The following is a 25,960-nucleotide window of genomic DNA, read 5'->3' on the forward strand; positions in this document are numbered from 1 at the left end:
AGTCGCATCCCCTGCGGTACATATTCTGCTGATTGTCTAACCATACCGGACCCTTGCTCCTTGATATGAGAAAACCCGCGTCCCCAATGGCGTAAGCGCTCTCGGCTCGCTAATGCAAAAAGCAAGTTTGGGTCACCATTTCCAGGCTGTGCGGGCGAAGCCGCAAAATTACTACTTGCTTAAATAGGAGGCTAAGGACGGCCGAGGTGACGGACCAGGCGCCAACAAGGGGCCGATGGAGCGTCGCCCTCCAACCAAACCTATTCTTCACCTGGCCCCTTGGTATGTACACCACAAAGTCTTTGCGACATCACGGATCAGGCAAGACTAAGGACCTCGTTCTCCAGTTAGGAGAAGTTCATGGGCAATGGGAGGGTCGCATGCCTTACCAAAGTGCATGAATAGGAGGTGCAACAGATATCCACAGCTACTGCTGATAGTGGTGTTACCACGCACGAAACCAGCGCCCAATGGGATCCTGACATAGGCGAAGATCCTTGAGGGAAGACGCTCGCTACCGCGATGGAGTACCTCGTACGAGGCACGGAGGAAGCTCCTACAGAATATCTTCATGCTTGGATTGTCGCAGAATACCCGGACCACCCGCCTTAGCACGAGAGCTACTTATGCAGATTTAAGGCTGGGTTGGAACGCGGATGCCTCTGCTAATGCACTCGGCCTGGCTAAAGAGCCGGATATAAGTCAAACTGGCATCTGCGCCACGTCATATTGTCGCTTCCCCGGTCCATCCTAGCTGATAACTTTCGGGGAACAATACAAACCAGGACTGAGAGGAGCCAGCTTGCTACCTCGATCTAGCAGTTGGCACCGGAACCTCCAGCACTCTCTTGTGTCTTCGACTGGGAGATGATCACTCGTTTACATTGTCTCAGGCTCTCTCTTACAGCCTCAAGATCTGCACATGAGGAACTACATTGTGGTCATGGGGATCTGATGGTGTTCTTACGCCACACGATGCTCAGATCCTGAGTTTTTTCAAAGGACTTAAGAACTTGTTTGAGCCACACTCGATTCGTTATGTTTCGCCGAGATAGGAACAACGCTGGTCGGATTCAGAGAGAGTTTGAGAATAGTATGGAGCAAGGTGCTGAGACCAGGTCAAGCACAAAGCATGGATCATTCGATGAATCGAACAAAACCGATTGTGAGCCTCACGAAGCTAATAACTTACTACGACTGGTTCTACGGAAAGGCCCAACTAGTGGGAAGAGAGAAGAAAATACCGAACACTCTAGGAATCGTCGACTTGACCCTCTAGGACTTAAGGTACTTCACGAGCCGAGTGTACTACCAACTGCGGATATTGTTTTTGTGCATGGACTGGGAGGCAGCAGCCAACAGACATGGTCAAAAGACCACGACCCAAGATTATTCTGGCCTTTGGAATGGCTACCTTATGAAAAGGCGATCGCATCGGCAAGGATATCTTCGTTCGGCTACAACGCACATTTCCTCTCCTCGTCATCAGGAAGAAAAACAATTCTGAATATCTCTGATTTTGCAAAAGACCTGCTGTTTCAACTTCGATTTGCCACAGGGACGGGTGAATCACCCCTTAATTTTGGGAGCGTGCCTGTCATATTCGTCGCACATTCGATGGGCGGCCTGATCGTCAAGAAGGCATTGATCCTCGGGCGCAATGACTCCAACTATACTGATATCGTTGAGTCCGTCTCAGCCGTACTCTTCTTATCCACTCCGCACAGAGGGTCAGACCTTGCAAAGACGTTGAACAACCTGTTGTCAGCATGTATCCTGACTTTCTCATCCCAGGAATACATTGCAGAGCTCCGGGCTAATTCGCAGACCTTGCTGGAGATCAATGACCAGTTCCGCAACCTAGTCTCCAACATCGAGCTTTTTTCTTTATATGAAACACGACCAACAAGGATCGGTGGTATAGATGTACAAATTCTGGAGAAGGATTCATCAAGTCTAGGGTACCCTGGAGAAGTATGCAAACCTCTCGATGCAGATCATCATGATGTGTGCAAGTACGCAAGCCAACAAGATCCAAACTATGTGGTGGTCAGCGACATACTTAGATACCTCGTTACTAAAGTCAACCCACAAAAACTTATGAAAGAGGAGCCAGACCTAGCTGCTGAAATGGATGTACTCAGCGAAGCATTGAACAATCCAGATATTCCTCTTGATGATCTGGAATATTTTGCTGATAAGCGACTATCTGGATCGTGTAAATGGATATTAGATTCGCCAACATTCGCCTCATTCTTAGATTATCAGCTTTCAGTGCCACAAATCCTTTGGGTGTCAGGCCGGCCAGGTTCAGGAAAGTCCGTCATCTCGTCATTTTTGATATACACCCTTCAAGAGCAGGAAATGAAGAATGCATTTTACTTTTTCCGATTCGGAAACCAAGTCAAGAACAACCTAACTTCATTTCTCCTCTCCGTAGCATGGCAACTTGCATCGGAGATCCCTGAGTACAGAAGACGCTTGGTACGTCTTTTCGACGATGGACTGAATGTACGAAAGATCGCTCCACGTCTGATTTGGCGGAAGCTTTTCGCCGACACTCTGTTGAAGACCAACATTAGACATCCTTTATTCATCATTGTCGACGGGCTGGATGAGACAGAATCGGCCTTACTTCTGCTCAAATTACTGGGCGAACTACCAAAGGCCCGTCTGCCACTACGGTTTATTCTTGTCAGCAGGAGAACACAGAATATAGCCGTTGCTTTCGACAAGCTCAGCAAGGGACTCAGTGTACAATCGATGTTAGTGGACAATGCGGATGATGACCTCCGCATGTATGTCGAGGACGAGATGGAAGCAATGCACGGTGACGCGGCTTTCAAACAGGATATCAGTGAACGCATCCTTACCAAAGCTGACGGCAACTTTTTATGGGCTCATCTCGTCGTGAATGAGATTCTGCAATGTCACACAAAAGACGATGTGGAGGATGCGATGAATCACGTCCCGGAGGATCTTGAACCACTCTATGAACGCATGGATGAAGCTCTTGCCAAATCAATGAAGCCCTCCGATCGAGCTCTTAGTCAAGCAATTCTTCGTTGGGCAACATGCTCTCGTTATCCTTTGACTTTGGACGAGCTGGAGGATGCATTGCGAACAGACCATCCGGGGGTCTTAAACCTGGAGCATACAATACGCACAGTTTGTGGCGAATTTGTCGTGGTTGATAAACGGTCACACGTTTCAATGATTCATTCATCTGCCCGAGATTTCCTTATGACCAAGCCTGATCTACATTTCCATGTCAGCCCGCCAGAGACACACCACGCACTCTTCGCAAAGTGTATCAGTGCTTTGTCTGCTGTCAGCACTCGTAATCGAACAGACTCTTCAAGACTCACCCACGACTTCCACAGTTTAGACCATTCCGAATTTCAAGCTATTGGGGCTGCAAAAGTGAGCTCGGAGACAAGGAGTTTCTGGCTGTACGCAGCAACTTCCTGGCCGTATCACCTCATGGCTAGCGATGCATGGGCTGATCAGGAGTCGGTCCTTCTGCTTTCGAGGTTTTTTCAAAGTCGGTGTGTGCTGCAATGGATATACTTGCTATCCCAAGCAAGCCTGTTGCGAGTACTAATCCAGGCGTCTAAGATTATGATGGACTTCCTAAAAGATTCAGAGAAATTGGATGCTGCTAGAAGTCCTCTAACCCATCGCTTGAAAGAGAAAAGTATCCTTGCAGACTGGGCAAACGACCTAGTCCGCATCGTGGGAAAGTTCGGAAGTCAGCTAATACACCACCCCAGAACCATTTTCAGTCTCATTCCCGCCTTCTGCCCTGTACAGTCTATCATGTACAGGCAATTCTCACAAAGGAAGCTCTCCAAGGCGCCGCAAATCGCAGGACTTACGAATTCGGAATGGGATGATTGTCTTGCGAAATTTACAGTTCCAGGAACCAGCATGCCGCTGAAAATCTACACCCTAGATCGATATTTTTCGATCTTGACCAGTGATGGAATTGTCAAACTTTACCATACATCGACCTCGGAAGAAGCAAGAGTGTTCAGCCACGGCGAAAGAGTACTTACAATGTCCTTCAGCACTTCAGGCGACAGACTCGCAACTTACGGAATGCTGAGGACTAAAGTGTGGGACACTCGGACAGCCCGACACTTGTTCTCAATCACCAACCCTCCAAGGGCCAAAGCGCTCACTATCGCCTTTACTCAAAACGGTGAGACCATTCTGACGTGCTCGGACGACCGGGTGGTGAGATTTTGCGACGTATCGGAATGGCAATACGGCTGGGAGATCGTGCAGGATGTCTTCGGCGGCGAACTAACCGAAAAATCACAGTACACATCTCCGCAGAAAGTCTCGTTCAATGCGGATTGTACAGTGGTCGCAATCGCATTCCGTGGCCATGCTCTCATGGCTTGGTCCCTCGATGAACCTCGTCCCTGGCTTATCGGACGTTGCGAAGGACAGCGTGAGCAGCTTAGTGCAAAACACGTGACCCGTAGCAAAGTCCTTGGTGCGCATGCGCTTTGCTGGAATCCCATGACGGGTCATGTGCTGGGTATCTCAAATGAGGGATATATTTTCAAATGGCATCCCTTCGATCAAGACTATGCAAGCTCCATTACTCGAGCCACGAACATTGAATGCAGTGCCGATGGGAGGTACTTTGTCACCAGTAGCAGGAATGGAGTGCTTCGTGTTTGGGATTTCGAACATTTCACTCCAATCTACAAATTGTCATATGCCGCCTCTATACAAGACTTTGCGATTGATCGCAACGACATACGAATATACGACATCCGAGACAGATTCTGCAATGTTTGGGAGCCTAGCGCCATTATGCGCTTACTAAATTCCGACGACAAGGCCAGCGAGACCACGAGCACGTATGAATCCTCCTTACAGACGAACGTACCGTCTGAGGCCCTGGTTGATGCCCTGGAGCCTGTGACCGCCCTCGCAATGTGCCCCAATAATGACCTGTACGCAGTGGGTACCGACGAAGGCCGTATTTCCGTCTTCACCTCCGAAGGAAACCATCTTGCAGACCTCTCTGAGAGATTCATGACCATTGAGCAAATCTGCTGGAGCCCTGACGGATCCATGGTGGCTTCCGTAGATCTCAGCCGCAGTGTGCTGGTAGAACAACTTGTCCCTCAACCTGATGGTTTCACAACAGCCACTCTGCTTGTGGCCGCCCAGCCCAACATCGTTCGACAAGTTCTCTTCAACGCTGCCAGCAACAAACTTCTTGTCTCCACAAATCCAACGCATGCCATCTACCAACCAGAGGGCGGCGAAGGGACTACACAGACATTTTCCGACTCCGAATCTCGCAAGTGGATCAATCATCCGCTCAACAATAACTTCCTGCTTGGATTTTCTTGCGATAATGTCAAGGTGTGCCGCTGGGACGATTGCGAGCAGGTTGTGTTGAGAAATCTGGCCACAAACAGTGAGACGGAAGAATCATTCTTCGAACTACGCCCAGAGATGGCTAAAAGAAGGCCATCTGAGTCCTACCCAATGAGCCCCGCGGAGATCACGAAGCTCGTGACGAAAGTACTATTGTCCCTGGACGGACGCATGGCTTTGATCGAAATCTCCGAGTCCACCACGCAGGGAAAACGCCGCAAGAAGCACATGATGATTGACATGAGTTCAGTCCTGGACCTCGAGACCGATAGAATTGCCACATTCGCGATCCCGGCAGAAGTGCAGCCCCTGCTAGAAGTCTCGCTTGGCTTCCTCCCCGTTGACGTTGGGCAGCGAAGGCTATCGGCCCCATCTCACCATCATCACCGCCGACTATCAGACCAATCGAGCCTGCGACTACCCACGTCGCCACGATCGACGTCGCCATCACCGTTACGGCGGCCAACGCCGCTATCATCATCACATTCGTCATCGACCCTACTGCTCGGAGAAGAACACATTCTGGCGTTCATCAACCGCGACTTTTGGGTTTGCACAGCTGCGTTCACAGGCAACCAGGCGGGCCGGATTGACAAGCACTTTTTCCTGCCGCGCGACTGGGTCAATTTGGACTGGTTGGAACTCGCTGCCTTGACCAACGACGGAAAAATCCTCTGCCCACGCAACGGCGAAGTCGCTGTCATCTCGAACGGCTTCGAGGAGGTGTGGCGTGATTGATATAAATCCTGAGGAACTGTATGTCTACATCTGCGCGAATACTATATGTAAAAACCAAGAGGCAAGAATTAAAGCGGGACGACGCTAGGACAGCTGCGGCTTTATTGTCCCTTAAAATACTTCCCTGAGTCGTACGAATGTTTTGCTGTATTCGTTGCGGCCGTGGATTAAGACCTAAACTCAGCAAGGCGGGTGAATCATGATACCTCGCTCGGCCAATTGAGCCCACTGAGCAGGTCCCCCGGTAAATAGTATGTAGTTTCTTGCCTCTCCACCACCATGCGTAAAGCATGATAGTGATGAGAAAAATGGTGCGAGTCAAAGACCAGCAGGCAGGCCAGCAGTCAGGTACGTACGGTGATTTGTCTTCGACTTGTCTTTCGTGTGGTGATTGTTCCTTTTATTCCCAGCCCATGATAGACAGGTAGAGCAGGAATGGAACTAACCATCAAGTGAGAAGTGACAGGTTCAATCGCCCATGGCGAAAGTATTGCATGTTACCATCCAAGACAGGTACATGCACGAATAAGACCAAGATAGAGTGGAGCCATCACGAGAAATTAATACTCACCTATGTAGAACGCATCAATACATGGTGAAGGGCAGATGTCGATGAGGAGGAGTGTGACGGGGGGCATACAAGTATTAGAGGGTTGATAGAAGAATCGCGTCTCTCTCGACATCAAGTACGATGCATTAGCGTTTGGATATCTGTGAATCTGTCAGCAACTCGAGCTGTATAGACAGCTTGACCAAGTAGGCTCGGCTTCACAAGGTTCCAAATATGGATTGATCGTCGAATGAATAATTTGAATTGTTAATCAGGTTGAGCCATGTGCACGCTGAACACTCAGATAGTTAACATGCACATAACACCTGTCATGTTCTGTTCGGTATGCTCCAAGCGAGGGGTCTGATAAAGATATTAGCTCGAGTGCAAGATCGCGCTACGAACATGTAACTGTCGAAACAGTCGTACGAAAACATCTGCTGCATTTCCCAGCTGTTACCATTGATCACTTATTCTTTTTTGCTTTGAGCTTTTCGGCGGTAGCAGCTTCCCTAGCAGCGAGGTCATTAGTCATGCTCTCCACAGTCCGATAGCCACCCAGTTTCATAGCTTCCAGTTGGGAAATCGCGTCACCAATTGATGGTTCGAGATCAGGACGTAGTGTTTTCAGACGTTCGGCTCTTCGTCGAGCTTTGTGGTTTTTTGGTTTTGGTTTTGGTCCGTTTCCCGCGTCTTTTGTAGGCTGAGCATTGTTACCACGTGAATTGAAAAAGTAGGACATGACGGGCGCTTCTTCGTTAAAAGCTTACCTTTCCATTGGACGCGTTCCCATTGACGCCAGTGACGGACTGCGGAGCAGCAGTAGCTTCTGAAGTTGGGGGTGGTGGCGGGGGCGGTGGTGGTTGAGGAGGCGGCGGTTTGGATGGTAGCCCGGCGGAAGGGGGTGGAGGGGGGATTTGAGAAATGGCTTGCTGGACGTACAGATTGGCGTCATACAAATCATATAGCGTTTGTCTCTGCGTATCATAAGATCTGAAATCTCCACCGACAATGTATTCCAAGAAACTCTTAGGCCCATCGTCCGGGTCAGCATTTTGGACATCGTCAAGGCGCTCAAGGAGACCTTGGTGAGCTAAAGAGAAGGCATGGAAAATTTTCTGTATCTGGGAGGTACCGCCAGAAATATTATTCTCTGGTCGATTGGGATCAATTATTGTCAAGCGGCCTCTTTTGTCACCAAAGGTATGACGCACTGCGGCCTATTTAGATGGTGAGTGTGGTTCGAAGGTATGTATAAGGAATGGGAGGCTAACCTTGTCAACATATCCAGGTGGGTCCAATCGAATTGCGACTGCATCTCTATCGAAAACATTTCCGTAGAAATTGAAGAACTCGAGAAGCAATTCTCCCAAGTTCGGAGCTTGGCCGCTCATTGCATTAAGACGGGGATATAGCTGCATGAAACTCGTGACCAAGCATATCGTAGAGAAACCACCCAAACCACCGGTGGCCACATCGTTCAGACCTCGTATCATTAAGAATTGTTTGACAATTGAAACAAGTTGCGGCAAGAGAGGGTATTCCGATTTCCACCTTTTGAATGTGTCAATAGCCATGAATCCAGAGTCATTATCGAAACAAAGGTCGACTTTGAGACCACTGACACGATCAACAAACTTGATGATAGGCACCTTTGCATGTCTTATGACAACAATGGACTCTCCGATCCTTCGGTTTCTCAGAAATCGTTCGAACATATTAAGTGGGGACTTGACTTCTGATTTGTCTGGGATTGTGCCTGGTCGGTACCTCTTGGTGAGGAAAACCAGATCCATGTCGCCAGTTGGCAAGTACAGCCGAGAGGCATAGGACCCAAAAGCCCTCAATTCTCCCGCCATACAATTTTGGAAGTCGTACGAAAGGCGTTGGAAAACCCCAGAGCGCACTCTTTCCTCGAAGTCACGAGGTCGGATCCATTCATAGAACTTGACGATCTCATTGTGTAGCCTATAAAGAGCATTAGTAAAAGCGACTGCTTCGAGAAGGTGAATGCTTACATCACGCCAGGGAAGACTGATGGAGTATGCATGGTGAACCAAGGGGCGGCATCCCTATCATCCGCCGCAAACCATTTTGAGAGCACCCATCTGTCTGAATAGCGGGAAGGTTGCATAGGCTTCTGGTGAGCTATGTCTCCTGTTGCATCGCTTCTCTTTCTCTTTCCTAACGCATTGCTGTTTCCATTGGGCGCGCGGCGGATTGGAGTGTCGGGGTCGGAATGCGGAAGAGATTGAATGATTCCCAGGTCGAGTGATGCCTCGGATTTGTCGTCGTTGACGTCGAACGAGATGTAGTCGTCTTGTTGTGCAGTCAGTTTCGTAGTCCTATCGGCATCGAGCCGGGCTTTTCGGATCATTCGCAGAACATCTTTGCGCTTAGCAACTTCGCCGGATTGCACGGGAGGAAGCGACGTATAAGGGTCAGGGTTGGACCATTTCGGAGCAGGAGCATCTTGATCATCTTCATGCTCAGTCCGAATGCGCTTGGCACGACCTTGGTCTTCATCTTCAGATTGTGCCATCTCTTCCTCATCACTATCGGTGAGTTCATCGATTGCTCGGAACTTAACGCCGGCAGAGTTTTGAAGGAGCGACGGGTCTTCCACAGCGTCATGTTGCAGACGCAAGAGAGGTCGCTCAGAGACTTTGAAGGAAAAGTGAGGGCGATGTCTGGGAGGGCGTTCCTGTGTCTGGTCACGCCGTGGGTGGTAGCTTCGTTGAATTCGGTTAGCAAGTTCATTGCGAGGGCTGCGGCTGCGGTCACGATTGCGATTGAGATTGCGGTCTCGATCTCGATCCCGATCTCGACCAGCTGTAAAGTAGAACACGGCATCATTGGTATTGCGCGGTGGCCAGGCATCATCGCCGTCATGGTCATCATAACGGCGAGGTCGGTAAGTGTCACCATTTGGGGCTGCGCGCCGCCTGAGGGAGTTCTCAGGACGGTACGAGTCCATCGCATTGAGGACGGGTAGATAAAGAGTGCGACCACAAAATACAGGACCACTGGATGAGATAGTTGTACATGAAGAAGGAATTCAGTCAGTGTGGACTATGGATGGCGATGACTGCGATACACTTTGACTGCACTGGTAGAAAAAAAAAAGAGTGTGTAATTAATTACATATCAATCACGGCTAACCTCATTTGGACATACCGCGAAATTGAATTTTGAGGACATGGACCATTCAGCTTTACAACCATCACTTCACTTCACCTCCTCGTCACCATCGTTTCTTCACTCCTAGTCTACCTGAGGATTGCGACCTCAACGGGAATATACAGTTCGCTGTGTCTATACAAGACTCAGATAGCATTGCCACCCAGTGATCTCCGTGGTCTAGGTTGGGCTCTTCATGGCGATCATCGCAGGTAGGTGCTTCGTTCATATGGGCTGATATCAACCTCATACCTTGTCAAAGCCTGTGTTGGCGCTATCATATTCAAAACTGTAACATCAGAGATCGTCTCAGTCCCTCGGCTGTGTCTGCTCGTTTTCACCATGGACGCAGATCAGGCTGGTTTCACTCCCTCAAGCGTCGTTCTCATCTAGCTTGCCTGAGCCGCTTCAAACCCAACTCAAGGCGTTCAATGAGTTTCTTGTCAAATGCTTCTTCACTAAAACTCACTCTTTCAGTCCACCAGTCTAGCCAGCTCTCCGCCCTCGAGCCTTCTATCGCCCTCAGCAACCCAACGCTCACATCGATCAACTCGGGTCTTTCACGGCAATGCCAAAAGACCGTGGCCCCACAAGTATCACAAAACTCGCGGAAACAACCAGCAGAACTTTCCACTTGCTTCAGAGTCCCGGTCTCAAAATTTAAGGGTTGACCGTTGGACTGGAGAATGTTGGCTTTTGGCACAAAACCCCACGCCTGAATAGGAGACCCTGAACCAAGTCTGCAAGATCTGCATGCGCAAGTCCCAGCCAGATATTTAGTATCATTCCCGCAAAGCCACCACTTGATATCTTCGGGGTTTGCCGAACTAGCTGAATGGTACGGGACGAGAAGATCGGGCCAAGGCGAGGAACACAACCTCGAGGTAGGGTTTGGACGAGTTAACCGGAAAGAAACGCCTCCACAGTGACATTTCCCTTCAAGTTCCGCCACCTGGTTCGCTGCTTCAGGAGCTTGCAACAGTACCATCTCGGCAGGCTCGCCCCACTGGGTCGGTGTGACAGGGTCGCCTAGCACTTCTTCGAACCTAGGTCCGTCTGGTCCCTGTAAGAAGAACGGGACTGGGCGGTCGTCGGCATCAGCTAGGCAGATAGCAAGTCCTCCGTCTTTGGTATCGCCCACAAATTCATGGGCAGTCACATTTTCCAGGCTAAGGTAGGAAACTTGCTCAAGACCCACTACCCGGTCGACCACTCCAGAACAGACATCCCAGGCGTCATGTGCCTTCACGTGGACGAACATCTGCGATCCGCATGAAGAGCAGAAATATCTGCTCAATCTTTCGGAGGATCTGTACTCCTTGAGGTCTTGAGTGAGTTTTGGCGGACCATGAAGTGGTAAACTTGAAAAGTACAACACACCGGTGGAGTATCGACATGCATTGCAAGAACAGACTGACTTATCGACGGGTAGGCTGCATTCTAGTTCCAAGACTTGGACATTCTTGCCACAGAGACAGGTGACATGAACGATAGTGGTCATTGTGAACCGACCTTACTGCTGAGTCAAATTAGCCGTTGTTCCATGGCATGAGAAGCAAACACCGCGTTTCGAAACGAGTCTATTGGGCACCGAGAAGACCCGCACATCTGGTCTCAATAGGTAAGGGTTCGGAGACAGTCTAGCCCAGTGGCCCCAAAATGTGTCCGAATGGCTCGAACAAACAGAACAACGTGCTCAAGAGTGACGGGCGGATGAGGTGCAGTATTACAGCCGCCGTACTCCGGGCCTGGGAAGTAATGCAAAGCCGTAACGGATGAAGCAGAGGCGGGCCATGCCACGCAGGATCCGTGATAGCTGCCAAAAGCAAGCGCAAACACCTCGAACATTACCAAACGGAAATCAGGCGCGAGATGCTAGCAGGCGATGGAGCGTGTTTCGGTGAAATGTGAATGGCGAGAGCCGTGCAGGGCGAGGTTGAAGGGCGAGTGAAGGGATGGACGCGGACGTGGATAGGTGGGTGAGATGGAGGATGGGCCGATGGGCAGGAGCAAACACAGTTTAGTGCGACTTTGGCGTCGGTCGCGTTGGTCGGGTTGCTCCTGCCAGTTGGTCGTCCGTCAAGATTAAAACGGGAAAACCTGCTCACCTTTTCAATCCACTTTCTTCTCTTTTCCTTTCTTCCTTTCCTCAATCCAGCAACAAGCAATCTCTTCTTCCACTTCGAAACCAGCCACTTCAGCTACAAGCATATACACACTTTCCCTCCTCAACCAGCCACACGCAACTCGCTTAGCCCTACCGCTATACACAATGGGTAAGTCGCTATGCCCCTTTGGCGAAGCCCGGCCAGGTGCTTGGAACGAGACTGGAATGGACCGACCGACTGACTCTTGAGCCTTCAGGTCCCTGCTCCTGCAGCTGTGGCAGCTCTTGTAAGCACTTTCTATCTCTGTCGATGCCCTCTCAGCGTTGCTAACCAGATTTCCAGGCTCATGCCCCTCGGGACAATGCAACTGCGTATGAGCGCGTCGTTGAGCCTTGCTCGAATCCCTCGCTGACGCTGACAATAGAAATAAACGCACCTTGACTGCCTTTTGAAAGTTCCCTGTACCTTACTCTACTTGCAACGAAGCAACCTGTCTTAACAGCAAACAAGATTGGCATGAAATACACACAGACACGAAGCGGGGTCTTTTGCTGAGTCCACCAACACACTCCTTGAGCATTCAATTCCTGGTGGTGATCAATTGCTGGTAGAGCAGTCAAGCACACACGTACTAGTAACTTTCAAATGAGAAAACACCGTTGAGAAGAGGCAATCATTAATAAAGGCTCTTTTCCGTGTAACACAATCTGTACGACTGCGGGTGATCCCCCCCTCTTCCATCTCCCCTGCCTTTCATCTTCAGGTCAGGCGGGGTCCAGAGTTTGTGTGGCTGCCGAAGTGCATCTGACGAGCGGGGCAATCTTATCGGCGACTTATCGGCTTATCGATAGAGCATGTGATTCCTTGGCGTCCTGCCAAGCGTCCAATGAAAGCAGGGAGATCAAACAATATGCTGGTCCGAGACTCCGCGTGAAACAGGACAGCGCGTTCATACATTCTCAGGTTCGGGGGATTATTGTAAAAGATTGGAAGTTGTAAATAATGCTTCGGTGGTGCCTGGCTCATCTTCACCTCCAGGCAATCAAATCCTGGTGGTTAGGCAGACCGCGTACCGTATGAGTCACGCCAATGGAAGGGCCTTGGCCCCCCATGTGGCTGTAAGCCGTGTCAAATACGTTCTATCGTCGAGATAGGGCTTGGAAGGAAAAGGCGAGGAGTGATATTTCCTCGCAGCTTGATCGACAGCCTTGCAGATTCCATCCTCAATTATCACCCTTCACCGAAAGATGTCCGACACTGTATCACTACCGTCACGCATCAAAGGCGCAATCTACGGCCTTGCAACATGTGATGCACTCGGCGGGCCAGTGGAATTCAAAGCTCGTGGCTCATTCGACAAAGTCACCACTATGCAGCCGAACGACAACTTCAAAATTCCAGCAGGATGTTTCACCGATGACACTTCCATGGCGCTGTGCCTCGCACACGCCCTGCTCGATAACGACGGCCGGTCCAACGTCATTGATCAAGTGGAAAACTACATTTCATGGTGGCAGCGAGGCTATCAGTCATCCACAGGCACCTGCTTTGACATGGGAATTCTCACACAGAGCGCCCTCGAACTCTGGGTCAGCCAGCTCCGCCGAACAGGGCCAGGTTCGCGGGCACCCAAGGATGCTCTAGCATCCATACAGCAACGAATCACGGAATCCTTCTCCGACGACAGCTTCTGTGGCAACGGCAGCCTGATGCGCGTTCTGCCTGTCGCGCTCGTTGCCCGGAGTGAGGCCGAGGCCGTGGATCTGGCTGCAACTAGTTCTCTTCCAACGCACCCTCATTTACGTTGCGTGCATGCCTGCAGCCTCTACACCGGCCTGGCCTACCAGACGTTGAATGGTATATGCAAGGACGAGCTTGCCACAAGTCTAGCCAAGTCTGTCTCCGACACTCCGCTGGACTCTGCTCTGAAGGAGCGACTGCAGGACTATCGCGTACGAGGGGATTGGCAGGCCAGACCTTCTGACGAGATTAGTAGCTCAGGGTATGTGGTGGATAGCATAGAAGCGGCTCTGTGGTCGTTCTTCAGCACCGATACGTTTGAGGAGGGAGCCGTCCTCGCCGTGAATTTGGGCGACGATGCAGATACGGTGGGCGCCATATACGGCGGCATAGCAGGTGCATACTACGGCTTTGACGCCATCCCGGAGCAGTGGCGCCGAGATCTGAGGAGGAAAGATCTCCTGGATGAAGTTGTGCGTAAGCTCTTCCTCCACCGTGAGAAGGGTACGTGATACTGTGCTCGTGCATCAACCCCGGGGCATCCGAGGGAGATGAATGTCTGTCACTGGGCAACGAGTTGAAACCGGATATACCTCGATACTCCCCGGTTTCCCCTCGACTTCTCCTTTGTCCAAGAATACTGGGAGGAAGTCCTCACCTCACACCCCCGGCCTGCGCCCATGTAAAAATAACCACATACCCACATACCTACCTATGTTAGTATGTTTCCAGGGACGATGGGCCATCCCGTACTTGTGAGGCAAGCGAAATGACATCATCTAGGAATACATATCCGCATTGCCTTTCCCCCCTCCCCCGCATTTTCCACCCAACAAACCAAATGAATGTCGACTGATCTCCTTCCATGCCTTTCTAATGGCCATGGACCCGTGACATGGTGTGTTAAAATGGTGGTACCTCCTAGACCAGGCAGGACGCCACTCATGTGATGTGACGTGAAGAGCGATTGGGGGCACAGTGAACTAAATAAATATCTCCTGCAAGACTTCCATCCGATTTAGACTTGTTATTTCACTTTACTCTTGAGGCTGTTCATCTTGGACACTGACCAAACTACCCGATCCTCTCTGCTACTACTCCAACGCTTCTCACCGACCAGATATTGCCATCTCGAAACGTACATATCCATCCAACGACTCCAGGCATAAGACGAAACTTGCAAGTCTCAATCCCGCCACATCATCAACACCAACCCTACACTTCCACGCCCAACATGTCCGCCAACAACTCATACAGCTACATGTCGTCCTCTTCCTTCACCTCGTCATCATATAGCAGCTCCTCGCCCACGAATCCACAGGGCAGCACGACGCGGTACACGGAACAGGCACACTCGAACTCGCGCGATGGCACGACGGTGCGGCGCACGCATGAGGAGACAGGCAGGCCAACCCTCGACGAGACGCGGCACTATCCGCATTCCTCTTCGGGGCGGGTTGAGGGCGAGAATGTGAGAAGAATCGAGGATGTCACGGGTACCGAGGAGGATGACGGCCGCGACGATCGAGACCAGGCCACGGAGCAGGCGAAGAGGGACCACGAATATGAAGAGCGCATGGAGGATGAGTATGCCAAGCGTGAGGGTGGTGCGTGAGAAGCCTGGACCCCCTCAGCTCTGAGGGCTTTGGAAAACAAAGACCTTTTGAGGTGACAGTGACAGTAAATGGGTCAGGCCAACACCAAACAGATTTCGATACTTCGTCCCTGCATCGTGGGCGAGGCAAGGCAAGGCAAGGCAAGGCAGACTGAGTGAACTGGCATCTGACTATTTTGTTTTGACAAGGGAAGGCATGCAGGCTTCCAATCTTCTGTTGTACTACTCATTACTGTAATACGATTACTCCTATAGCTCGATCTATCTCTTATTGCTATCCACTCCACTCTGCTTAGAGATGCAAATGCCCATGTGCTTGTCAACTAGAATGGCGTGGCTTTCGAAAGATTATTTGTCTCGTGTCGCTTCCGGTCTGTACCTACTACATTTACAAGACTGTATGTAGTCAGGTAACTCGGTAAGGACTGAGGGTAGGGGTAGCTATAGCGGGTCTTTGCTCCATGAGACAGGACGCCGCCATGCAAGCGTTGATCTATATTAGCTGACGTCCATCCCACCCCCACTGGACTGGCCTGCTGCTTCTCGGCCGTGATGCTTGATCATCTTCACCATCTAAATCCATGTATGCTCTTAAACGTAGTTTGGGGAAATACTCATGGGAATCATGCAACATGCGTAACCAAGGGAGATAGAAAATACCGATCCACCGCCACCCATCAGGCACGAGGCCGAGGTATCACGCTTTCCAGCAGAATCACCCACATCGTCTTTCCCCGCAGTGGTCAGCCCTGCTGTCCAGATTCTCCGTCTATGCCTTGTAGTATCGCAAATCACTCTATATGCATTCATCACTGTCAGACCGTGTCTCGCGTGTCGCGAGTGTTCGGGTTCGAAGTGGCAGTGCCAAACTCGATAAGATCGGGGGGGAAGGCTTCCTCGGGAGGTGTGCTCAATAAGACATGGCAGCTGGCGTGAGTGTCAAGTCGTCGAGCGAGGCGGTGGTGTTCTTCCTAGAAGAGGACGACGATGACGGCACAACGGGACTACCAGCACCGCTGGCGGAGACGGCGGCGCGTTTTGTGCAGATCCACGTTGAAGCGTACATATTGACACTGTTGATGCACGTGCATCCGGAGAAATCAGTCAAATCCAAATTAAACGGCCTCAGGTATTTCAACGTAGCGAGCCTGGCCTAATCTTCAAGAAGACGAACAGAGAACTTACCGATCAATACATTTCCCTGGATCTCTACGACCAACACATTTGGCCTCGAAACCGTTGCGCTCGAAGATATCCGTGTACCAGGGTCTGAGGGCAGCAGAGCGGAAGAAGACTCGCCCACCGATTTTGAGGACCTTGTTCAGTGCGAGGATTTGTTTCTGTGCCGCTGTTTCCGAAGGGTTGAACCAGTCCATGGAGTCCATGAGCTAAATTGAGAGGAGAAGGGATGGTCAGTGATGGACGATGAAAGAATTATGGTAGAGACAAAGGGATTATGAAGGGGCTTGCATATGGAGGTTCGAGACGCCTTACAATTGCGATTGTTAATGTAGAAGGGCTGATTCGAGAAATGACTTCCATGAGCTCATCGGTATGAATGCGGAGGCCATCAAATGTGCCTGGTTTAGATAGCTTTGCGTGTGCTTTGGCTCCGAGATATCGAGGGTGGCATCTGGTTATTTCGACCGGTCAGTCAAGTGCGAAATCACCTTGGCCAGCAGAAAGGGTGATAAAGACTGGGCGGGCAGGAGTAGGTTGGAAGGGGTTGGCTCGACTTACTTTCTCGAGTACTTCCCCTGTAAGCAGACGTAGTAGAAGTAGTTGTCTCTGCTGATTTGCGTTGTCTCAACCACAGGATCGAGAGTGTCGACGACATACTGCCAGATAGCCTCACTAGAAGGTATTTTACCGTTCGATGACTTTGACCTCTCGGCAAAGTCATTCACGATCAAAGCATGCTGGGCTGGAGGGACACCAGCAGCCTTCCAGGCCCACCATTCAGTGGACACCACGGCACGATGAAGAGGCCTGCTCAACAATAGGTTTCGAATCGTCGGCCAGATCTCACGTTGTTCGTTCAGCGTCTCCACCTTGCACAGCGTTTGCACTTTAGCGGTCATGCCGAACAGCTTGACAAGCCAGCGTACAAGCTTGATCGCATGCCTGGAGCCGCCACTCTCGTACAACCCGCCCGTCGAAGTGAAAACGTTCGTTTTGTTTAACCAGTATTGGAAGGCTTGGCTAGACATGTGAGGACTAAGCTTTTGAAGAAGTAGGTTGCGGAAATCCGGATGTCTGCCTTCGCCAAAGAGCTGCCAAGTATCCGAGTGAGAGAGGGCTGTGAAAGCAGCGACTTTGAGCTCAAGAAGATGATTTTGGTTCGGGTTGAGGTCAACGGCATGTATTCGTCTTGGTTGCTCGAGCAGGTAATCAAGGATATTGTCACCGGCACTGGTAATCGTGAGGATGACATCGTCCTTTGTGATCTTCAGCAGCTGTCGATCCACTGCCGGATCCTCCCAGTTGAAGGCATAGATGTATTCACTGCCAAATTGTTGATGCTTCTGAAGTAGATCATTGTAGTGGATCCTCCAGTTGTGTTGTTGGTAAAATGCTGCCGGCAGTGGAAGATTGGAACTTAGGTTGATGATCGCGGATTCGTACAATTTCGATCGGGGAATGTCTTGCTGTACATCCAATGTCTGCTGTTCTCGATATTTCATGGGCGACAGGTAAGGTGATTCCGTCAGTGCCGCGTCGATCTTCTCTATCGCATTTTGACCCTCCCCGGTAATGGTGTCGGCATCTCGCCTGCATCCGATGAAGATATAGTACGGAATACTGGTACTCGGACAAGGAATGTCAGGAATGAATGCCACAAAGAAAATAATGCAATATTCCTTCAAAAGGCATGAAGATATTTGACACGGAAAAAAACAGTGCAAAAAAAGACTTACCCTCCTAGAAGATAATTCCGCTCACTTATCGACAAGACCGTACCGAAGCGATATTCAAGATAGTCTCGTCTCCCGCCATCGAGATTGACTCGATCTGCATCAAACCAGGTGCGCCAAAACATGCGGCCAACCCAGTTGACATGACGATTGAAAGTTCCTCCGATGTAATTCCTGGAAGATACATCCACAATGCTTTGAACGTAAAAGTCGCAGATACCAATCAGGCCGCCATGAGCCAGAAATCCAGTCAGCATATCAACCACACTATAAAAGTCTGGGATCATAGATAGGCTGTAGCTCATTGTGATGAGATCTGCCGATGCCGCGTTACAAGCGATGGAGCGAGCATCCTGGCAGAGCACTGTGACATTCTTCCAACCATGTTGACGGATCCGCTCATTGGCAACTTCACAGAGAGAAGGGGACAAATCAATGAGGAAGACATGTTCGAAGAAGCTCTCAATGCCCACGATTTTATCCATGATTTCAATGTTATAGCCAGTCCCACCTCCAACATCGTACCAGACAGGCTTGTGGTTCTCCCCAGATGGAGCTTTGCTTTGCAACTTGGCGACCAGAATGGCTAGCATATCCTCTCTTCCTTGAAGAAGACGTTTTCTGGTTGCATCATAAACACCAGCCTAAAGAAAAATAAGTTGGAGAAATAGTGAAATCTGCCGACCTACTTGTGCGGAATAGAAGCTTTCCAGGGCTGATTGTTGTCCAGCATCCTTCTTTGCATCATGTGGTTTAAAGAAACTGACATAGGCAAATCGAAGGTAGGGGTGTAGGCTGAGCTTCCCGAGGCTGAGCCGTTTCCCAAGACTGTAGAGAAAACAGGATAGGACAGTCACGAGGACAAAAGCACCCATGCCTATCAAGGCAATGTCAAGCTGAAAATCGCGGAAGCGCCGCCATTCAACAAGCCTGAGTGAATCCATAATGCTCTGCCTTTCGTGTACGAGCAACGAGCACAAGAAGCAAAGACAGAAGAGAGAGAAAGGCGAAGAAATTGCTTTGGACGAGCAGCGACCACAAGACCTGTTGTTTATGAATCGCAAATACGATTATCAGACTCTGTTAACTTTGACAGCCCCTGGGAACGGTAGGGCTGTAGTAGGAAGCATTCTCGACGAATCATTGGCAATGCTTCAGCCATATGATGAATTGAGTGGCAATGAGTGTTCTAAAGAGGCGGCTATTCGTTGAAACAGTAATTATCGCATGTGCGGCTTCTAAAGTCGGCGGGATCATTTCGTGAAGTCGAGATCATGGGAGAAGCCATGAAGTCGAAGGATAGTCAAACGACGAATCAGAGCAGCGAATTGGGAGCGTGCGCCATAAGGCTTGGCCAGCGATTGTCGCCAACGGAGCTCCAATTCGAGGCTAAGTTAGACAGCTCGAACAATGCGAGGGTCCTGACACACGTGCCCACAAACCAAGCATGCGAAGTGTCCCACCAGAAACACTAAGCAGTTGATCATCTGCAACCAGCAAATCTTGAAGAGAATGAATTGTTGTAAGCAAAATCCCGAACCCGTGGGGGGGGACCGCCACCAGTGGAGGCCTGTGGACCATCACGTGACTAGGAGCTGGTCGGCCGACCAGCTAATTTTGAGAGGAGCACCTGAGCGCGGGCACGTGATTCTTGTGCCAGGCGGATGTAATCTGGACCTGTATCCTGTTGTTGTTCGGGGCGGTCTTGACTATAGTCATCCGAATCGCTCACCTGTTCTAGGGGCACAGCAAAGGCATGGCATGTTTCATAGAGGTCTGCAAGCCATAGACCCACCATGGCTCTCAGCCTAATCAACTCTGGTTCATCCATGTAAGGAATACTTGCCATGCACTCATCCATTCTATTTACAATCTGATTAGCTTGATCAAGCTCCCTCAGCTTTGCAATGGATTGGGGATCTAGCTGATCAGGGCAAGGTGAGGCTAGGGCCGAGTCGGAGTTTTCATCAGAGATGGCCATAGCATAGATCCAGATGTTGAACAGGGCGAGATAGAAATCGATGGCATTGACAGATTCGGGCCAAGATTTATGATAAGGATGTCGAATAATCAGGGTTTCGTACAGACGTTTCGTATTTTCTAACCCCACAGTCGAGATGTGGATTGCTGAAGAATGTCTCTGGGCCTCTTTCCCCTGGTCTTGCCTCAGCAGTATCTCGGCAGCAATGCCCATGAAGCCTTTGTTCCTTATGGAAGCGAGTCCCGCTACCTTATCATCGTGTAGCATTAAGCCCATGGCTCTTGCAGCCCTGCGATAATCTTGTGAGAGCATACTTCGGTGGATGATGGCACTCAAAGCAGCCAGATGTTGGAGATGTAGAGATCTGGGAGTATGGGCAGGCTTCACGGTTAGAACAGCACGGTCCGGCTTGGTTTGTTTGGGAGCAGCATGTGGAAATGGGAGGGGTGGAAGGGGTTGAACCAAAGGGTGGCCAGCCACTCGGCGTTGGATGTTCTCAAGAGGAGAAAGCACAGAAGTGTATTCGAGGCTATGGATATGTTTTGGCGGATCTGCCAGCTGATGGGTTGGAGTGTCTTCTTCTCTCTCCTCGTCTTCAGGAAGCTGGTTGGATCGCTTGCGTTTATTACTTCTTGATCTCGAGGTCGAAACCTGGGGGAAACCTGGAGGCTGTGAGGATTTGAGGGGGACTGCGAAGATGGCCATGGCAGGGCATGCTTGAAAGTGTGCTTGAATAACTATGACATTAGTATCAATACGACCGTCTAATGCTTCAACTGCTAATGATACGGGAGATCGTGTTGATGGTGAGTGGTGACAAGCGATGGAGGACGAAGTGGTGAGTGAATGAAAACGTGCATTAATATGAGATGGACGTGACTTGACAAAACACGTGACCGATGCCTTGACCTCAGCCTCGAACGCTCCTTCCGTCTGGTGCTCACTTGTGCAGGTGGCTCTCCTTCCCCCCAACAACCAGTTCCACTACCACCATCACGACTTGAACATCACCATCACCAATCCAACACCTTCAACTTCAACTTCTTCCAACGTACCACCCTTCACCACCCAACGGCCGTCTCTCCTCCTTCTATCCATCTGATTCTGTATACCTTCTTCCATCTTATTTGCCTCTTTGGAAATCCCGTTTGTTTGATCTTCTACCGCTACGAACGCCAACGCCAACGCCAACTACTTAATCGGCCACCGACGTCTTGACTTTCCGCCTTGATGAATTCAATCATCATCGCCAGAAGCATCACCAGCCCTCCCTCCACTTGCTGACAACCCACTGCAATCTATCCTCGCATGCCCTCCACAAACCAACCTCCAGTTGTGCGTCCTTCTCGTCGCAGCTAGTCCCTTTTACCCGGACATGCCACCCTAAGATCCTCCCGCTGCAGTTGCGACTAGCAATTTCCCATTCCTGACTATGGGCAACAGCTCTTCAGTTCCTCGTACGCAGGTCGACGACGAACATCTACAAGAGTTCACACATACCAATAATGACACGAGACCCACTGGGAGAAGTTCCCGTCTCGCCCGAAGAAATGTCCACTCCATACGCGCCGCAGGACAACGAGCCAGTACTTTTTATGATTCCTTCCGCCGCCATCGTTCCTTCGAGTCTATGCCGAACCCTAATACTTCAGCATCTCCCGCCCCTCCCGAGAGCGAGGCCGAGTATGAGCAGGAACACAGACCTCTAGTTGGTGTTCAGGATGTCGATATGCTGGACATGTCTCCTTCTCACCACGGTGCCCGACGCCGTTCCACGATGTCCAGACTAGGTTCAAGAGTGTTGCCCGACTCAGTTGTGCGTGGCTTGCTCAGTAGCGGCGAGGAAACCGCTGCTGAAGGACGGGCCTTACGTTTGGGTAGCACACCTCCATCGATGATACATGACCGCCCGGGAAGAGACCGTCCAAGTTATGATAGCAACAACCGGTTATCCTTGACTGATTCTATATCCAGGCTGGCTGACTCTCATCCGTATGCCATTTCTCATCCACTCCCACCTGCTTTCCCTGTCATATCAGATTCCAGTTCACCATCCCAATCTGGGTCTGTCACTCCACGCATTGATACACCAACACGACTTTCTTCTCCCACCATATCCTCCCTCCGATTTCGAAACCGCTTCGGTAGAGTTAGAGACTCTATCTCACTTCCCTCCCGCATCTCCAGCCTGTTTGGCCGGTCTTCCGAACAGCTACAGTCAACCCAAGGCTCTCGAGAATCTGTCGCCAGGCCTCGTGTCACATTTGCTGACGAATCCGATCATCTTCTTCACTCATCACATCCACCCGATCATCGGCATGACACCGACGATGCTCCACACGAACTTGATGCCGTCGAACCTGAAGCGAGGACATTGCTCTCAGGCCCAAGAGTCACCTCAGGCATGAGTACTATTCGCCGGTTTCAGCCAGGATTGCGTTCTCGCTCCACCCGCCTAATTCGTCGTGGTGAACATCCACCGTTGTCGCAGGTCCTCCAGCTTGCTGCAGCGGCAATAGCCGCCCAGTTATCGGGGCACGCAAATGGTGGTCACTCCGGAGGTCGTCATTTGGGCGAGACTTTCGACGGCAGCATTCAAAATTTCGTCCAGACGCTCCAAGATGCAGCCACTGCCCAGGCTGGTGAAGCTATCGACCTGAATTCGAATGACGGCGATCTTCCTCCCGTCAACTTTATGAGAGTTTTCCAATTTCCAAATGATGAAAATGGTTCTCCCATCGCAGCCCAAGCCCAGTCAAGGGATGCCAATCAGATGGATTTGGACTCGATTACTGGGCCCGGAGAGAACGATCGTTCTGTCACCCTGGTGTTAGTGGGAGTCCGATCACTTCCGCATGGCCAGGACAGTAACAATGGTGAGAACGGACCTCTGGGTCCAAGTCTCGACACTCTGTTGAGTCTGCCTTTCCTCCCTCCCGCGAATGTCATGCGCAATGGAAGCTCTGGGGCTTTGTTCCGTCGTTCTGACGCCAGTGCTCGAGTGCGACCTAGCCATCGACGTCACTCCATGACTAACTTCAGCTTCCCTGCTCAATATGAAACACAAAGGCACCAACGTACTCGAGCGAGTGGCTCCCGAGCCTCAAACACGACTGATCAAATCTACCCCACAACTCCCGATGCGAATAGTGTGCCCAATCTCATCTCAGAAAGCCCACCAGGCCCAAATCCTCCACCATCCACTCCAGCAGACATGAGAAGTGGACAAGCTTCACCCATAAGACGACCCTCATCTGCTTCAGCTGTGCAGCCACCAAATCTTCCCGACCTGGAAGAAGACCGCACTCAAGTACCACCTGAGAATCCATCTTCACCTTCCGAGTCGTCGTTCAATATCGCTCGTCAGCGAAGACGCAGTGACTCGGAGTTCGCCCGTCGTCCAGAGCTGGGATCAGGGGCTGCAAGAAGAAATGGGATGGTAGAGCCCGACCCCCCTCCAGCTGGAGTCGGGAGGAGCTGGTTGATATACGTGGTTGGCACAAATGTATCACCTGATCATCCGGCATTCACTATGCCCAGTCTTTTCACGGATCATCCCTCCTACGAAGACATGCAGATGTTGTCAGCTCTTCTCGGACCAGTCAAGCCTCCTGTCGCCACGCAGGACGATGTAGGGGCTTCTGGTGGTCTCTTCCGTCTAATGGTTCAAGATGGTACGCTAGTTGGCTCCCTGGTTGGAGATGCGGTCGATTCAGAGGATGGCCAATCCTTGATTATCAACCTTGGTGAGCGGTGCTTGATATGTCTGTCTGATTATGTTGCTTCAGAGGAAGTGCGTCGTCTTTCAAAATGCCAGCATCGCTATCACCGTGAGTGTATTGATGAGGTAAGTTTCGAACGACTAGAATCAAGATAATGCAAAGCTAACGATTTATGCGCAGTGGCTCACTACTGGCCGAAACAGTTGTCCAATGTGCCGAGGGCAGGGTGTCCGCGAGAACGGGACCACTTCAGGCACCAGCTCAGGGACGCAGCCATCAACAACGATTTGAAATGTATTTTGAAAGGGGAACAGTCAGAGACATGGTGATAGGTTCTTGAGTCTCTTTAACGGTTGTGATCAAGAGATTTTGACTAGTCTACGACACATTAACGAATTCTCTTGTTATCGGCATCGCTTTTTGGGAATGGAACAACGGATAGTACGGTATGGCACGGAAGGCATGAATGAACGGGACAGACAGTTTTTGGCTGGGTGGGTGAATGAGTGTAGGGCTGCCTACAGGCTCCGGCGCATCTTTGGCTACCTCGATACCTGCCTACATACCCACTAAGTTAGGTCATACGCGAAAGTCTGAGCGCGAGATCATATTGCGGCGGACATGAGACACGGGAGAACTCAATGGTGGTTTTCCTTGCCTTGATTCGCTCTTCTCTTTACTCGTAAAACTCCCCCTAGGTTTGCTTCCCGGCTGTGTCCTCGAATTTTAGTGTGGGCATGGCCACTGGCATGGGTGAAATGAGCGTCTTATATACACGGTGAACGCAGGGTGAGGGGCGAGGGACAGAGAAGGCAGCCAACCAGATCACAGACGAGAACTAGTGGCCACCCGAGGCATGGATGTAGAGCTACATGTGTTTGGCAAAGGAATGTCATCGAATTTGTGGTGTTGCTCTCGCTGTCCCGAACTTCTGCATATGTAGGGTTGCGTGGTCGAGCCAGGGGTGGAAAGGGGGAAGGGGAACGGGGAAAGGGAGGGATAGGGAGAGGAATAGGAATAGGGGATGGAAAGAGACCAATATTTCGCGTGTCTTCGTTTCGCCAGCATTTTGAGGGATAGTAGCTGCATCAACTAACTGCCTGAGCTATGTGTGTGTACCTCGTAGCTCATCCGCGTGTCGCCCAGCTTCGGCAATCCCATCTCAGAGCTCAAAAACAGAGGCTGGGTCCCATGTTTTCTTCAAGACATGGAAAGGTGTTGGATTTCCGATTTCGTCAGCTATCGTCGTTTCTACCTCACTGTCTCTCGCATTGTGTGTGGACTGGCATGTTGATGTGCCCGGTTTGCTGCTTCGGATGAAGGATGCAAATCGCATGTTTTGAACGTTGTTTGTAGAAGCGAGCCCAACGTCTCTGGAATCTGGACATGTATCCCAAGCGATCCTACGATTTCATTCGGGAGCCGAGCCTCTCGAGACCGCTTTTTCTGTCGTGGCCACGCCTTTCAGGTTTGATCATGCAGGCTGGAATCCTCGCCCGGGGTCGTAGTGGTTTTGTTCTTTGTCTTGGGGGTTTGAGCGACAGCACCGTTCTTTTGATTTGTCTTCTTGGTGGCACTCTTGGTGACCTTGGCAGCTTCGACTTTGAATGGTGGGCTACCGCCATCAGCGAACAGCTTCTTCCGCAAGGCACACCATACGGCGGCGGCGACCTTGTCGTTCTTGAGCCCTAGTGTTGCGGCCATGGCGACGTAATCGATCTGGGTTGACAGTGTATCAGATCGGGCTGCTGGTCATGCGACGGCATCAAAACAGGAGAGCTGCTGGGGGGATTGGACTGACCTTGATCTCACCGCTGCGTAGGTTTTGAAGGACTGCCACCGCTGTCTCTGTTTCACGGGGTGTTAGCCTAACAGCTGAAGGCTTTGGCGCAGACATTCTTGTGTCTGTCGTGGGTTGCTAGTTAGTTGTTTGGCTTTCGTGGGAAGGTTTGGCTAGGTTTTCTAATTCTGTAGAGGGACAATGCCCGGGTTGAAATATCGCGAA

The 25,960-nt window shown here is 50.7% G+C and overlaps 9 protein-coding genes across 9 annotated transcripts; 4 read left to right on the top strand and 5 right to left on the bottom strand.

The window, feature by feature from the left end:
• Positions 1–1,038: 1,038 nt before the first annotated feature.
• Positions 1,039–6,144, top strand: A1O9_03719 (uncharacterized protein; the record flags this gene model as incomplete). The annotated part of the gene is made up of 1 exon (XM_013406012.1): positions 1,039–6,144. One exon carries the CDS (start codon positions 1,039–1,041, stop codon positions 6,142–6,144), a length of 5,106 nt encoding a protein of 1,701 aa, XP_013261466.1.
• A 1,016-nt stretch (positions 6,145–7,160) lies between these two features.
• Positions 7,161–9,671, bottom strand: A1O9_03720 (uncharacterized protein; the record flags this gene model as incomplete). The annotated part of the gene is made up of 4 exons (XM_013406013.1): positions 7,161–7,397; positions 7,465–7,914; positions 7,969–8,662; positions 8,713–9,671. The coding sequence occupies 4 exons, from the start codon at positions 9,669–9,671 to the stop codon at positions 7,161–7,163; spliced, it is 2,340 nt and encodes a 779-aa protein (XP_013261467.1).
• Positions 9,672–10,259: 588 nt separating this feature from the next.
• Positions 10,260–11,135, bottom strand: A1O9_03721 (uncharacterized protein; the record flags this gene model as incomplete). Its single annotated transcript, XM_013406014.1, has 1 exon — positions 10,260–11,135. One exon carries the CDS (start codon positions 11,133–11,135, stop codon positions 10,260–10,262), a length of 876 nt encoding a protein of 291 aa, XP_013261468.1.
• A 2,094-nt stretch (positions 11,136–13,229) lies between these two features.
• A1O9_03722 (uncharacterized protein) lies at positions 13,230–14,234 on the top strand (the record flags this gene model as incomplete). The annotated part of the gene is made up of 1 exon (XM_013406015.1): positions 13,230–14,234. The coding sequence occupies one exon, from the start codon at positions 13,230–13,232 to the stop codon at positions 14,232–14,234; it is 1,005 nt and encodes a 334-aa protein (XP_013261469.1).
• A 743-nt stretch (positions 14,235–14,977) lies between these two features.
• On the top strand, positions 14,978–15,337 carry A1O9_03723 (uncharacterized protein; the record flags this gene model as incomplete). The annotated part of the gene is made up of 1 exon (XM_013406016.1): positions 14,978–15,337. The coding sequence occupies exon 1, from the start codon at positions 14,984–14,986 to the stop codon at positions 15,335–15,337; it is 354 nt and encodes a 117-aa protein (XP_013261470.1). The 5' UTR covers positions 14,978–14,983.
• Positions 15,338–16,518: 1,181 nt separating this feature from the next.
• Positions 16,519–19,196, bottom strand: A1O9_03724 (uncharacterized protein; the record flags this gene model as incomplete). The annotated part of the gene is made up of 5 exons (XM_013406017.1): positions 16,519–16,725; positions 16,832–16,970; positions 17,078–18,139; positions 18,256–18,896; positions 18,942–19,196. The coding sequence occupies 5 exons, from the start codon at positions 19,194–19,196 to the stop codon at positions 16,519–16,521; spliced, it is 2,304 nt and encodes a 767-aa protein (XP_013261471.1).
• A 644-nt stretch (positions 19,197–19,840) lies between these two features.
• A1O9_03725 (uncharacterized protein) lies at positions 19,841–20,938 on the bottom strand (the record flags this gene model as incomplete). Its single annotated transcript, XM_013406018.1, has 1 exon — positions 19,841–20,938. The coding sequence occupies one exon, from the start codon at positions 20,936–20,938 to the stop codon at positions 19,841–19,843; it is 1,098 nt and encodes a 365-aa protein (XP_013261472.1).
• A 727-nt stretch (positions 20,939–21,665) lies between these two features.
• Positions 21,666–24,246, top strand: A1O9_03726 (uncharacterized protein; the record flags this gene model as incomplete). The annotated part of the gene is made up of 2 exons (XM_013406019.1): positions 21,666–24,080; positions 24,136–24,246. 2 exons carry the CDS (start codon positions 21,666–21,668, stop codon positions 24,244–24,246), a joined length of 2,526 nt encoding a protein of 841 aa, XP_013261473.1.
• Positions 24,247–25,419: 1,173 nt separating this feature from the next.
• On the bottom strand, positions 25,420–25,852 carry A1O9_03727 (uncharacterized protein; the record flags this gene model as incomplete). The annotated part of the gene is made up of 2 exons (XM_013406020.1): positions 25,420–25,674; positions 25,757–25,852. 2 exons carry the CDS (start codon positions 25,850–25,852, stop codon positions 25,420–25,422), a joined length of 351 nt encoding a protein of 116 aa, XP_013261474.1.
• Positions 25,853–25,960: the final 108 nt, after the last annotated feature.

This window comes from Exophiala aquamarina (genome assembly GCF_000709125.1).
Source record: "Exophiala aquamarina CBS 119918 chromosome Unknown aczIA-supercont1.3, whole genome shotgun sequence".
Classification (NCBI taxonomy): Eukaryota; Fungi; Ascomycota; class Eurotiomycetes; order Chaetothyriales; family Herpotrichiellaceae; genus Exophiala; species Exophiala aquamarina.